The following is a 16,040-nucleotide window of genomic DNA, read 5'->3' as shown; positions in this document are numbered from 1 at the left end:
TGATCTGATGATCTAAGTCACAACAATAGACAAACATAGTATGCTTAAACTAATAACACACAAATTATTGTATTTTTCTTGTCTATATTGAATACATAATTTAAAAATTAACAGTGTAGGTTGGGAAAAGTATGTGAACCCCTTGGCTAATGACTTCTCCAAAAGCTAATTGGAGTCAGGAGTCAGCTAAGCTGGAGTCCAATCAATGAGACAAGATTGGAGATGTTGGCTAGAGCTGCATTGCCCTATAAAAAAACTGTCACAAAATGTTAGTTTGCTATTCACAAGAAGCATTGCCTGATGTGAACCATGCCCCGAACAAAAGAGATCTCAGAAGACCTAAGATTAAGAATTGTTGACTTGCATAAAGCTGGAAAGGGTTACAAAAGTATCTCTAAAAGCCTTGATGTTCATCAGTCCACGGTAAGACAAATTGTCTATAAATGGAGAAAGTTCAGCACTGTTGCTACTCTCCCTAGGAGTAGCCATCCTGCAAAGATGACTGCAAGAGCACAGTGCAGAACGTTCAATGAGGTTAAGAAGAATACTAGAGTGTCACCTAAATACTTACAGAAATCTCTGGAACATGCTAACATCTCTGTTGATGAGTCTACGATACGTCGAACACTAAACAAGAATGGTGTTCATGGGAGGACACCACGGAAAAGGCCACTGCTGTCCAAAAAAAACATTGCTGAACATCTGAAGTTTGCAAAAGTGCAGCTGGATGTTCCACAGCGCTACTGGCAAAATATTCTGTGTACAGATGAAACTACAGTTCAGCTGTTTGGAAGGAACACACAATACTATGTGTGGAAGAAAAAAAGGCACAGCACACCAACATCAAAACCTCATCCCAACTGTAAAGTATGGTGGAGGGAGCATCATGGTTTGAAGCTGCTTTGCTGCATCAGGGCCTGGACGGCTTGCTATCATCGAAGGTAAAATTCATTCCCAAATTTATCAAGACATTGGGCGGAGAATGTTAGGCTATCTGTCCGCCAATTGAAGCTAAACAGAAGTTGAGTGATGCAACAGGACAACGACCCAAAACACAGAAGTAAATCAACAACAGAATGGCTTCAACAGAAGAAAATACGCCTTCTGGAGTGGCCCAAATCCGATTGAGACGCTGTGGTATGACCTCAAAAGAGCAGTTCACACCAGACATCCCAAGAATATTGCTGAACTAAAACAATTTTGTAAAGAGGAATGGTCCAACATTACTCCAGACCGTTGTGCAGGTCTGATCCACAACTACAGAAAACATTTTGTTGAGGTTATTGCTGCCAAAGGAGGGTCAACCAGTTATTAAATCCAACGGTTCACATACTTTTCCCACCCTGCACTGTGAATGTTTACACGGTGTGTTCAACAAAGACATGAAAACATATAATTGTTTGTGTGTTATTAGTTTAAGCAGACTGCGTTTGTCTGTTGTGATCTAGACGAAGATCAGATCAAATTTTATGTCCAATTTATGGAGAAATCCAGGTATTTCCAAAGGGTTCACATACTTTTTCTTGCCACTGTATATATATTTATTTTTATTATAATTAATGTAATGATTAGGCTTTGATGTGCCATTGTTTCCCAAGCGCAGAATCGTTAGCGTCGTGCTTGCACCATTAATACAGCAAAAACTGCTTGTATCTAACCCAAACAGTTCAAAAGATCAGGCCTTGTTGCATAAAACATCTTAAGTGTTTCCCTTAATGATTTACCTTAAGGAACCATTTCCTCTTACCTAAGGAAATGGTTTAAGGGTGCTGCAGAGAGCCCCTCAAATGTTTTCCTTCGGCAAGGGAATACTTAAGGGGTTTTACGGTAGTTTGAAGGCATGTATGGCAGAAAGTCTCTGGTTACCATGGAGATGACCTGATTCACTGATTGAACTTCTCCTCAAAGATTTCACATTTATTTTGTGAGATCGCAAAATAGAATTTCTTCATTCAAGACAGGAAAAAGAAATAGATTCAGAAGAAGTTTATTTTAGTTACTTTTTTACATTCATAAACCATGTCATAGGCCATTCGCGGGGCGCATTTCTTTAACACTTTGTTCAGTCATATTTGTTACCTCATTAGCTAGCTAGCTAACAACCTGGTGACTTTACCAGTATATCCAAACATGTGGGGGCACAGAAAGAAAGGAAAAGGGATAGCTTCTTCAGGAGATCACTGGTCATAGCAATGAATGAATGACAGATATCTTGCATGTCCTCATCACAAACTTGCTCTTAAAGAGACAGAGTACAATTTTCAATCCAATGCATCTCAATGGGAAAATTGTGCTTTTCCACAAAGTAGAAACCTAATATTCCACAAATCTTTTTAATTTCAATGACAGATATTTGTATCAACATTTTAGTTTTTATATTAAGCTAATTAATTTACCGTGTTACATATTAGTTTCTAGGGCACAACATGTGCTTCAGAAGTAGCTAGAATTCATATAGGCTATATATCTAATTTTATGTTGTTCCTAAATGTTATGTCTTTTTAATTTATAGCCCTGACTATGCAGAGTACAAGCACATGCACACACACTCACACACGCTATACTTACACACTATGGGTATTACACTGTAATTCTTCCACTGGGCTGCAATATGATCCCTCAAAAAAGTCCAGAGGGACATATCCCAAGATACACTGGGAGAAGCCTGAGCCCACCCAACGCCTGACATTAGAACACACACACACACAGTTACTTTAGCCAGCTGCATTATGGTACAGAGCCTGCTCACGTGAGTGTGTGTGTGTGTGTGTGTGTGTGTGTGTGTGTGTGTGTGTGTGTGTGTGTGTGTGTGTGTGTGTGTGTGTGTGTGTGTGTGTGTGTGTGTGTGTGTGTGTGTGTGTGTGTGTGTGTGCGCGTGCGTGCACATATGCCTACTGGTCACAAAGCTCCCAGCTTAAGGCTCACTCCTTGTGTGAGGCACACTGCAGAAAGAGAGAGAAACAGAGGAGGAGACAAAGATGTTGGTGTGTGTGTGAACTGTTCGCATGTGTTTGCGTGTGTGTGCAGCAGTCATGTGAGGAGACTTAGCGCTCAACACTCATTGAGTTCATTCTTCATAACAGTCCACACATAGGGAGTGAGGGAGAGAGAGAAAAGAAAAAGAGCGGGGTTGGCTGCTATAAAGGAAAAACAGAACAGCCAAACCTCTACGTCTGACTAGGGCTGATTTTATACAGGCTGCCCAATTCTGAAAAAGATCTAATGTGATTGGTCAAAAGACCAATTAGTGGAAAAAGATCAGAATTGGGCTGCCTGTCTAAACGCAGCCTAAGAACCCATCTGCAAGTAACTGGTTTGAAAATGATTAAACGGACAGAAGGCAGTGTGTATTTACTGATGGTGTTGAATCCAGTTTTCTGGACATAACAAAGGGTGTCCCATAAGGATCGATTCTTGGTCCGGTTCTTTTTACTATTTACATTAAGAATATTGGTTTATCTTTAAAAATATATATATTTCACCTGTATGCAGATGACACTGTTGTGTATGCTATTGCCTTGCAGAACTGAAATTGGTACTTAATGCAGGTAAAATGAAGTATATGTTATTTTCCAAATAAGGTAAGAAATGATCTGATAATTTCTGTATGCGTACATTGGATGGTGGCCTCATTGATCGTGCTCCTGTGTATAGGCATCTGGATTGATGATAGGCTTTCCTTCAAAAAGCATTTTAATGAATTAGTTAAGAATTTTAAGGTAGACTCATTGATGACGTAGATGCAGAAAATAATTTCCACAAGAACTAAGAGCGTTGAAACTTCCCTGGCTACCTCACTGTGAACAGTGTGAAGCGAACCCGTGCACATACTGTGTGTGACTGTGTGAGAGCGAAGTCTTGCATCTCGATCATCTCAATATCTGTGGTGCTGCTTGTGGCAACAACATTTAGCATTTAGTTAGAGTCTAACTTTAAGAATTCAAATGGGCTTATTTTATAGGACTGGTCATGCTTTTTGTTAAATAGCAGAAAACAAATAATTCAGTCAACATTCCTTCTGGTCATAGATTATGGTGATATTATCTATATCATGTGTCAAACTCATTCCACTGAGGACCGAGTGTCTGACGATTTTCGCTCCTCCCTTGTACGTGATTGATGAATTAAGGTCACTAATTAGTAAGGGACTCCCGTCACCTGGTTGTCTAGGTCTTAATTGAAAGGAAAACACAAAAACCTAAAAGACACTAGGCACTCCATGGAGTGAATTTGACACCCCTGATCTATATGAATGCAGTTACCACTGTATTGAAGCCACTGGACAGTTTTACATAGTGCATTACGCTTTATGACGGGCAATAGTTTCAGCACACATCACTGCACTCTGTATCAGAAAGTAGTCAAACCAAATGCTTAAGTACATCTGTGGCTCCAAAGCTAACAATTAGGAGAATAAGTCCAAGACTTCTGAGGGCAAAGCTAGTGATCTGACAAAGACAACAGCAACACAACAGTCAGCCCTATTCACAGCCCCACATTGAGATAGTGATGGTATCGTCAGGCCTAGGAGAAATTGGGTTAACATGGCGACAATCTGGACCTTGACACACGCGCACGCACATGCACACACACGCAAAACACAATGCTACATTACACAGCCATCTGTGCATTCACTGCTACTACTGAGCAGATGTAGATTAAGGAGTTTGTTTCTGTAGTACTGGACCTAGACTAGAGAGTGGCAGGGAACTGAGGGACTCATGTATAGTGTGTGTGTTTGTCTCTCTCTTTGTTCTACTAACAGAGTGTGGAGCCTGTAATCCATTCACAAAAGACCAGAGAACAGTAGTGTGAATGGATGGAGTCGTCCTTTATAGTAGAACCCACTCTGAATGAAAGTCATCCGTTACAAAGAAAGGATGGAAGACAAAGACTTCACCTGAAAGATGAATGAAGGATGATATCTTTGAAAAGACAAGAATGATGTAATCGTTTCATGAGATCAGAGAAATGTGCGGTGGTGTGTGTGTCTGCGAGCACCCTGCAGTCTCTCTTACCTTAAACCTCTTGTCCTGCAGAACCTTCTTGATGGCCAGCAGCTCTCCAGAGTCACACAGCTTGGCCTGGTAGACCACTCCGAAGGAGCCGTTCCCAATCACCTTGGTGTCTGTATAGCTGACCTCTTGGGGCCTGTCGGGCCCTTGGCCTGGGGTGGCCATCACCGTTGTCACCTTACTGCCATCCTTGTCCCCTGCAGGAGGTACAGAGAGAGGATGAGGGTAGAGAAGGGGTGAGATAGTCTTCAGTGACCTTAAGTGAAGAGTGTGTCTAATGACAAATAAACAAGTGAGACTAGATGACAGACACACTCACATGATCACACCGTCTGAGTTATATTACAAAGCCTGACACACTCACATGATCACACTGTCAGAGTTATATTACAAAGCCTGACACACTCACATGATCACACCGTCAGAGTTATATTACGAAGCCTGACACACTCACATGATCACACCGTCAGAGTTAAATTACAAAGCCTGACACGCTCACATGATCACACTGTCAGAGTTATATTACGAAGCCTGACACACTCACATGATCACACTGTCAGAGTTATATTACAAAGCCTGACACACTCACATGATCACACCGTCAGAGTTATATTACGAAGCCTGACACACTCACATGATCACACTGTCAGAGTTATATTACAAAGCCTGACACACTCACATGATCACACCGTCTGAGTTATATTACAAAGCCTGACACACTCACATGATCACACTGTCAGAGTTATATTACAAAGCCTGACACACTCACATGATCACACCGTCAGAGTTATATTACGAAGCCTGACACACTCACATGATCACACCGTCAGAGTTAAATTACAAAGCCTGACACGCTCACATGATCACACTGTCAGAGTTATATTACAAAGCCTGACACACTCACATGATCACACCGTCAGAGTTATATTACGAAGCCTGACACACTCACATGATCACACTGTCAAGAGTTATATTACAAAGCCTGACACACTCACATGATCACACCGTCAGAGTTATATTACGAAGCCTGACACACTCACATGATCACACTGTCAGAGTTATATTACGAAGCCTGACACACTCACATGATCACACTGTCAGAGTTATATTACAAAGCCTGACACACTCACATGATCACACCGTCAGAGTTATATTACGAAGCCTGACACACTCACATGATCACACCGTCAGAGTTAAATTACAAAGCCTGACACACTCACATGATCACACTGTCAGAGTTATATTACGAAGCCTGACACACTCACATGATCACACTGTCAGAGTTATATTACAAAGCCTGACACACTCACATGATCATACTGTCAGAGTTATATTACAAAGCCTGACACACTCACATGATCACACTGTCAGAGTTATATTACGAAGCCTGACACACTCACATGATCACACTGTCAGAGTTATATTACGAAGCCTGACACACTCACATGATCACACTGTCAGAGTTATATTACGAAGCCTGACACACTCACATGATCACACTGTCAGAGTTATATTACAAAGCCTGACACACTCACATGATCACACTGTCAGAGTTATATTACAAAGCCTGACACACTCACATGATCACACTGTCAGAGTTATATTACGAAGCCTGACACACTCACATGATCACACTGTCAGAGTTATATTACGAAGCCTGACACACTCACATGATCACACCGTCAGAGTTATATTACGAAGCCTGACACACTCGCTAACTGACACGCTAACTTTAACCGCTGTGTATCCGGCGTGCTAGCGTAGTAACGACTACCCCGCGGCTTCCCTGTTCCATCTATTGCTGTTCACTGGACCCTATGAGCACTTGGCTACATAGCTGATGCCTGCTGGACTGTTCATTAATCACGGTACTCCATTTTGCTTATTTTTTGTTTATCTGTCGGCCCCAGCCTCGAACTCAGGCCCTGTGTGTAGTTAACCGACCCTCTCTGCCCATTCATCGCCATTTTATCTGTTGTTGTTGTCTTAGCTGATTAGCTGTTGTTGTCTTACCCGTTGTTGTCTTATCTAGCTCTCCCAATCAACACCTGTGATTGCTTTATGCCTCGCTTTATGTCTCTCTCAAATGTCAATATGCCTTGTACACTGTTGTTTAGGATAGTTATCATTGATTTAGTTTACTGCGGAGCCCCTAGTCCCACTCAGCATGCCTCAGATACCTCCTTTGTCCCACCTCCCACACATGCGGTGACCTCACCCAACATAACTAGCCCATCCAGAGATGCAACCCCTCTTATCATCACTCGGGTGCCTGGGTTTACCTCCACTGTACCCGCACCCCACCATAGCCCTGTCTGTACATTATGCCCTGAATCTATTCTACCACGCCCATAAATCTGCTCCTTTTATTCTCTGTCCCCAACACACTAGATGACCAGTTTTGATAGCCTTTAGCCATACCCTCATCCTACTCCTCCTCTGTTCCTCGGGTGATGTGGAGGTTGACCCAGGCCCTGCGTGTCCCCAGGCACTCTCAATTGTTGACTTCTGTAACCGAAAAAGCCTTGGTTTCATGTATGTTAACATCAGAAGCCTCCTCCCTAAGTTTGTTTTACTCACTGCTTTAGCACACTCCGCCAACCCTGATGTCCTTGCCGTGTCTGAATCCTGGCATAGGAAGGCCACCAAAAATGTCCATACCCAACTACAACATTTTCGTCAAGCTGGAACTGCCAAAGGGGAGGAGTTGCAATCTACTCCAGAGACAGCCTGCAAAGCTCTGTCATACTTTCCAGGTCTATGCCCAAACAGTTCGAGCTTCTAATGTTAAAAATGAATCTCTTCAGAAATAAGTCTCTCACTTTTTCCGCCTGTTATAGACCCCCTCAGGTCCAAGCTGTGCCCTGGACACCATATGTGAATTGATTGCCCCCCATCTATCTTCAGAGTTCGTTCTGTTAGGTGACCTAAACTGGGGTATGCTTAACACCCCGGCAGTCCTACAATCTAAGCTAGATGCCCTCAATCTCACACAAATGATCAAGGAACCCACCAGGTACAACCGTAAATCCGTAAACATGTGCACCCTCATAGATATTATCCTGACCAACTTGCCCTCCAAATACACCTCTGCTGTTTTCAATCAGGATCTCAGCAATCACTGCCTCATTGCCTGCATCCGCTATGGTCTGCGGTCAAACGACCACCCCTCATCACTGTCAAACGCTCCCTAAAACACTTCTGCAAGCAGGCCTTTCTAATCGACCTGGCCCGGGTATCCTGGAAGGATATTGACCTCATGATATCAGTAGAGGATGCCTGGTCATTCTTTAAAAGTAATTTCCTCACCATCTTAAATAAGCATGCCCCTTTCAAAAAATGTATAACTAAGAACAGATATAGCCCTTGCTTCACTCCAGACCTGACTGCCCTTGACCAGCACAAAAACATCCTGTGGCGGATTGCACTAGCATCGAATAGTCCCCGCGATATGCAACTTTTCAGGGAAGTCAGGAACCAATACAGGCAGTCAGGAAAGCAAAGGCTAGCTTTTTCATACAGAAATTTGCATCCTGTAGCTCTAACTCAAAAAAAGTTTTGGGACACTGTAAAGTCCATGGAGAATAAAATCACCTCCTCCCAGCTGCCCACTGCACTGAGGCTAGGTAACACTGTCACCACCGATAAATCCACGATAATCGAGAATTTCAATAAGCATTTCTCTACGGCTGGCCATGCTTTCCTCCTGGCTACCCAAAACCTGGCCAAGAGCTCCACACCCCCCGCAGCTACTTTCCCAAGCCTCTCCAGCTTCTCCTTCACCCAAATCCAGATAGCAGATGTTCTGAAAGAGCTGCAAAACCTGGACCCGTACAAATCAGCTGGGCTAGACAATCTCTTTCTAAAATTATCCGCCGCCATTGTTGCAACCCCTATTACCAGTCTGTTCAACCTCTTTTCGCATCGACCGAGATCCCCAAAGATTGGAAAGCTGCCACGGTCATCTCCCTCTTCAAAGTTGGTGACACTCTAGATCCAAACTGTTATAGACCTATATCCATCCTGCCATGCCTTTCTAAAGCCAAGGTAATAAACAGATCACCGACCATTTCGAATCCCACCGTACCTTCTCCGTTGTGCAATCCAGATTACGAGCTGGTCACGGGTGCACCTCAGCCACGCTCAAGGTACTAAACGATATCATAACCGCCATTGATAAAAGACAATACTGTGCAGTCGTCTTCATCGACCAGGCCAAGGCTTTCGACTCTGTCAATCACCGTATTCTTATCGGCTGACTCAACAGCCTTGGTTTCTCAAACGACTGCCTCGCCTGGTTCACCAACTACTTCTCAGACAGAGTTCAGTGTGTCAAATCGGAGGGCCTGTTGTCCGGACCTCTGGCAGTCTCTATGGGGGTACCACATGGTTCAATTCTCGGGCCGACTCTTTTCTCTGTATATAGCAACGATGTCGCTCTTGCAGCGGGTGATTCCCTGATCCACCTCTACGCAGACGGCACCATTCTGTATACATCTGGCCTTTCTTTGGACACTGTGTTAACTAACCTCCAAACGAGCTTCAATGCCATACAACAGTCCTTCCGTGGCCTCCAACTGCTCTTAAACGCTAGTAAAACCAAATGCATGCTTTTCAACCGTTCGCTGCCCACACCCGCCCGCACGACTAGCATCACTACTCTGGACGGTTCTGACTTAGAATATGTGGACAACTACAAATACCTAGGTGTCTGGCTAGACTGTAAACTCTCCTTCCAGACTCATATTAAACATCTCCAATCCAAAATGACATCTAGAATGAGCTTCCTATTTCGCAACAAAGCCTCCTTCACTCACGCCGCCAAACATACCCTCGTAAAACTGACTATCCTACCGATCCTCGACTTCGGCGATGTCATTTACAAAATAGCTTCCAATACTCTACTCAGCAAACTGGATGCAGTCTATCACAGTGCCTTCTGTTTTGTCACCAAAGCCCCATATACCACCCACCACTGCGACCTGTATGCTCTCGTCGGCTGGCCCTCGCTATAAATTCGTCGCCAGACCCACTGGCTCCAGGTCATCTATAAGTCTATGCTAGATAAAGCTCCGCCTTATCTCAGCTCACTGGTCACGTTAACAACACCCACCCGTAGCACGCGCTCCAGCAGGTATATCTCACTGGTCATCCCCAAAGCCAACACCTCCTTTGGCTGCCTTTCTTTACAGTTCTCTGCTGCCAATGACTGGAACGAATTGCAAAAATCGCTGAGCTGGAGACTTATATTTCCCTCACTTACTTTAAACTTCAACTATCTGAGCAGCTAACTGATCGCTGCAGCAGTACATAGCCCATCTGTAAATAGCCCACCCAATCTACCTACCTCATCCCCATACTGTTTTTATTTACTTTTCTGCTCTTTTGCACAACAGTATTTCTACTTGCACATCACCTTCTGCTCCTCTGTCACTCCAGTGTTAATTTGCTAAATTGTAATTACTTGCTACTATGGCCTATTTATTGCCTTACCTCCTCACGCCATTTGCACACACTGTATATAGACTTTATTTTTTCCTCTATTGTGTTATTGACTGTATGCTTGTTTATCCCATGTGTAACTCTGTGTTGTTGTTTGTGTCGCACTGCTTTGTTTTATCTTGGCCAGGTCGCAGTTGTAAATGAGAACTTGTTCTCAACTAGCTTACGTGGTTAAATAAAGGTGAAATAAAAAAATAAAAACTCACATGATCACACTGTCAGAGTTATATTATGAAGCCTGACACACTTGCATGATATTACGCAATCATACACATTATAACAGTCATGCTTTACTAAACATTAATGGGACTGGGTTTGAATATCAGCCAGTGACTTGCATGGTTTACATTTTTAAACACATATGATTGTAGTCAAGACCCATATTGCTGCAGTATGAGCAAGGCACTTAACCCTAATTGCTCATGTAAATTGCTCTGGATAAGAGCGCCTGCTAAATCACTAAAATGTTAAATGTAAATCTGAGAGCCTGGCCAACCTAGACGAAATATCATTTTCACATACAAGCTCTCTTTTCCTCCTCCTCTAACTGTCCCCCTCTCCTCTAGTTCCTTCCTCTACAGTAAATTGCACGGCAATCCTTTCCCTTAGGATTAATGGAAAGCCTACTCCTGTTAAAGTGGGTTTAAACTGAAGTGCACTGGAGAGTGTGTGTGTGCGTGTGTGCGTGTGTGTGTGTATGTGTGTGTGTGTGTGTGTGTGTGTGTGTGTGTGTGTGTGTGTGTGTGTGTGTGTGTGTGTGTGTGTGTGTGTTTGAAGCCTCTATCTATGTCAGGGTTAAAGTCCTGTTAACTTCTTGTTAAAGGATAACCAGAACTGCCTAGCATACTGTGTGTGTCGCGTGCCATGGTGCATGCCACAGCCATACCACCACTATACATCCCCAGGCCAAGGCCCCACCCCTGTTACCACCCCTAACTCAACCCCAAAACTGCATAGCACCCACCCCAACCACCAACTGCAAATCAAGCTATGAATGAAATCTGTTCATATTAGAGGTCGACCGATTATGATTTTTTCAACGCCGATACCGATTATTGGATGACCAAAAAAGGCCGATACCGATTAATCGGCCGATTTGTAAAATGTATTTGTAATAATGACAATTACAACAATACTGAATGAACACTTATTTTAACTTAATATAATACATCAATAAAATCAATTTAGCCTCAAATAAATAATGACACATGTTCAATTTGGTTTAAATAATGCAAAAACAAAGTGTTGGAGAAGAAAGTAAAAGTGCAATATGTGCCATGTAAGAAAGCTAACGTTTAAGTTCCATGCTCAGAACATGAGAACATATGAAAGCTGGTGGTTCCTTTTAACATGAGTCTTCAATATTCCCAGGTAAGAAGTTTTAGGTTGTAGTTACTATAGGAATTATAGAACTATTTCTCTCTATACGATTTGTATTCCATATACCTTTGACTATTGTATGTTCTTATAGGCACTTTAGTATTGCCAGTGTAACAGTATAGCTTCCATCCCTCTCCTTGCTCCTACCTGGGCTCGAACCAGGAACACATCGACAACAGCCAACCTCGAAGCAGCGTTACCCATGCAGAGCAAGGGGAACAACTACTCCAAGTCTCAGAGCGAGTGACGTTTGAAACGCTAATAGCGCGCACCCCGCTAACTAGCTAGCCATTTCACATCGGTTACACCAGCCTAATCTCAGGAGTTGATAGGTTTGAAGTCATAAACAGCGCAATGCTTGAAGCATTGCGAAGAGCTGCTGGCAAAACACACGAAAGTGCTGTTTGAATGAATGCTTACGAGCCTGCTGGTGCCTACCATCGCTCAGTCAGACTGCTCTATCAAATCATAGACTTAATTATAACATAATAACACACAGAAATACGAGCCTTAGGTCATTAATATGATCGAATCCGGAAACTATCATCTCGAAAACAAAACGTTTATTCTGTCAGTGAAATACGGAACCGTTCCGTATTTTATCTAACGGGTGGCATCCATAAGTCTAAATATTCCTGTTACATTGCACAACCTTCAATGTTATGTCATAATTACGTAGAATTCTGGCAAATTAGTTCGCAATAAGCCAGGCGGCCCAAACTGTTGCATATACCCTGACTCTGCGGGCAATGAACGCAAGAGAAGTGACACAATTTCAACTGGTTAATATTGCCTGCTAACCTGGATATCTTTTAGCTAAATATGCAGGTTTAAAAATATATACTTCTGTGTATTGATTTTAAGAAAGGCATTGATGTTTATGGTTAGGTACACGTTGGAGCAACGACACTCCTTTTTCGCGAATACGCACCGCATCGATTATATGCAACGCAGGACACGCTAGATAAACTAGTAATATCATCAACCATGTGTAGTTATAACTAGTGATTATGATTGATTGTTTTTTATAAGATAAGTTTAATGCTAGCTAGCAACTTACCTTGGCTTCTTACTGCATTCGCGTAACAGGCGGGCTCCTCATGAGGCAGGTGGTTAGAGCGTTGGACTAGTTAACCGTAAGGTTGCAAGATTGAATCCCTGAGCAGACAAGGTAAAAATCTGTCGTTCTGCCCCTGAACAAGGCAGTTAACCCACCGTTCCTAGGCCGTCATTGAAAATAAGAACGTGTTCTTAACTGACTTGCCTAGTTAAATAAAGGTGTAAAAAAAAAAGAAAAAAAGACAGATTTCCGATTGTTATGAAAACTTGAAATCGGCCCTAATTAATTGGCCATTCCGATTAACCCGGTCGACCTCTAGTTCATATTATAATCATCCATAAATGTCAATGCCTATGTAAAAAAATGGACAGCTCTGGCGGCCATATTGCCTGACTCTCACTCACACTTTGTCACCACTTCCACCGAAGGTGGCTCCTCTCCCTGTTCGGGCGGGGCTCGGCGGTCGCTGACCTACTATCCATCATCAATCCATATTTCCTTTTCCGTTTGTTTTGTCTTTGGTTCTGTCACACCTGGTTTTCATTTGCTTTGATTTCTGGGTGTATATTTACCCTGTTTCCCCGCTTAGGTTTATGAGGGATTATTTTTTCTTGTTGCTTGTGGAGGCTTTCCTCAGTGTATTTTTTCGCGTGTAGTGATTTTAGTAAGGTGCGTTGTGGTTCTACGCCTTAAGGGTGAACTGTTTGTTCCCATTGGGTTTTGGGTATTTGTACTGGACTGTGTTTGTTTTGGACTTGCCCTGATTAAAAGTTACACGCTACACTGACATTTCTGCTTTCCTGCGTTTGACTCCTCACGTACCTTCAGTGCGCTCCCAACACACTTGACATCTATACACACTGGATCTCCCTCACACTCAAATCTAGAAACTCACAGACTCTCCCTAGCCAGCTAAAATACTAAACCTCTGTCTAAAGTTCTCTCACAGACAGCCAAGTCACATTTACATTATCCATCCCTTACACAAGACCCAGGTAAAGTAGATTACACATTAGCTAAAATAAAATAAAATGAATATCTTCAATATAAGGCTTCCATTCCATATTCCATATCATCCAACCTGAATGTGTTGAGACAGTACATAGAGATGTTCTATCACATGGACCACTGTCAGCACGCACACACACACGCACTGCAGTGAGACAGCAGTAGCAGCTGCTCCTGTGGTGAGTGTAGATGCAGTGCTGACAGGCGGGCAGGCAGTGAGACAGCAGAAGCAGCTGCTCCTGTGGTGAGTGTAGATGCAGTGCTGACAGGCGGGCAGGCAGTGAGACAGCAGAAGCAGCTGCTCCTGTGGTGAGTGTAGATGCAGTGCTGACAGGCGGGCAGGCAGTGAGACAGCAGTAGCAGCTGCTCCTGTGGTGAGTGTAGATGCAGTGCTGACAGGCGGGCAGGCAGTGAGAAGTTCAGCTGGATGAGTCTGATGTGTGTTAATGCTGCTGAGTCAACACTAACCTGACCCAGTCTCCATGGCCACGATGCAGAGGAGACAGTGAACTAGGCCTAAAGCCTTGACACCGACTGAGCACCAACAAACAAGACATGTTAGTACTGAATGCCTACTTACAGCTTCTGAACCTGTCCAAATGAGACAGTGGATAAATGCTGTACCGGAAAAGGAAAACATTCATTTGGTTGATGGTGTGTGTGTGTCAGAGGAAAGGTTAAGCAGCAGTAATTATTCCAGCAGCCCTGCAGTGATGCAGTCTTTAACCCCAATCAGAGACAACACTCACACACTCAGCAATTAGACCTGCTCTGGATCTGACTGGGCCACCTGCAGAAACACACACACACACACACACACACACACACACACACACACACACACACACACACACACACACACACACACACACACACACACACACACACACACACACACACACACACACACACACACACAGATGCACTGCATCTCTTCCTGACTGGGTGTGCAGGAAATGAAATGGGGTTCTGTGACACAAAAATTACCAAAATAGACTTTCACAAACAAGAAAAGGAGAAAATAAAGAAACTAGAGGAGGGAGGGAGAGAGAGAGAGAGAGAAAGGGAGAGAGGGCGAGGGAGGGAGGGAGTGGGAGGGAAAAAGAGCGAGAGAGAGAGAGAGAGAGAAAGAGAGAGAGAGGTTGGAAGGGTATAGAACTCTGCTTACACCATCCAGCAGGATTGTTTCAAGAACGCCTCTTCACTTCCTGAAACCATAACAAACTTCCACATCATCCACAAACACCCACACACAAATACACACACAAACACACAACCTTAGCCCTTACCTCCACATCGCCTATTTCTGCATTTCTGCCAAAAGTGATGCCGTCATGAATTAAAAAGCATGTTGTGTCTCAACCTATGGCGTGCAGCACAACACCTCAAAAAATGGATTATGTAAAATAAGGTCTAAACTACAGCATTTGCCAATATGAAAAAAAAATCTGAATTTACGAGCTTTTATAAAATTGAAATTTAAAATTAAAAAAAATTGTTGCCAGAAAATATTAAATTGTTTCACAAACCTCTTTGTAAGCTTTTATCTCCAACGTTTCTCTTTTCCAGTGATGAAGAGATGGATGTCTCATGGTATGGTGGGGTAAGCAAAATAGGTCAACTTTGGGCACCTTTATCTCTTTATCTCAAGGAAATCGTGCCGTCTCGTTTGCTTAATATAAGGAATGTGAAATTAAAACTTTCACTTTTGATACTTAAGTATATTTTTTTCAATTACATTTACATTTGATACTTAAGTATATTTAAAACCAAATACTTTTAGACTTTTACTCAAGTAGTATTTTACAGGGTGACTTTCACTTTCATTTTCTATTTAAGGTAATTGGTCACTTTTTCCAAAACTGATGAAATGTGACCATACTTTAAAAGTAATTTATCATCAATGATACTATTTAGGCCTTTATAGCGTTTTCAAAGTCATCTATTGTTTCTAAACTTATCTAAAAATAGGCACAATACAATAGGCCTAGGGTTTCAAGCTCTGGTTGATTTCAAATTGAATGCTATTTAGTGGTATTGAATTGTGTTTAGTTGTCAATGCAAAATCTTCTGCT

General features: G+C 42.7%; 1 protein-coding gene across 4 annotated transcripts in view; it reads right to left on the bottom strand.

The window, feature by feature from the left end:
- The window catches only part of LOC120058450 (glycogen synthase kinase-3 beta-like), a 79,225-nt gene that overhangs the window by 22,156 nt on the left and 41,029 nt on the right, over positions 1–16,040 (bottom strand). For all 4 annotated transcript variants that reach the window (XR_005478009.1, XM_039007113.1, XM_039007114.1 and 1 more), the window contains exon 2: positions 5,019–5,212. Coding sequence is in view for 3 of the 4 variants with exons in the window: in XM_039007113.1 (XP_038863041.1) it covers positions 5,019–5,212 (194 nt within the window). In the remaining variant the exon portion in view is untranslated. The remainder of the gene's footprint in view (positions 1–5,018; positions 5,213–16,040) is intronic.

This window comes from Salvelinus namaycush, chromosome 13 (assembly GCF_016432855.1).
Source record: "Salvelinus namaycush isolate Seneca chromosome 13, SaNama_1.0, whole genome shotgun sequence".
Classification (NCBI taxonomy): domain Eukaryota; kingdom Metazoa; phylum Chordata; class Actinopteri; order Salmoniformes; family Salmonidae; genus Salvelinus; species Salvelinus namaycush.
The sequence above is the reverse complement of the archived record's forward strand: the minus strand, read 5'-3'. Positions and strand labels throughout refer to the sequence as shown.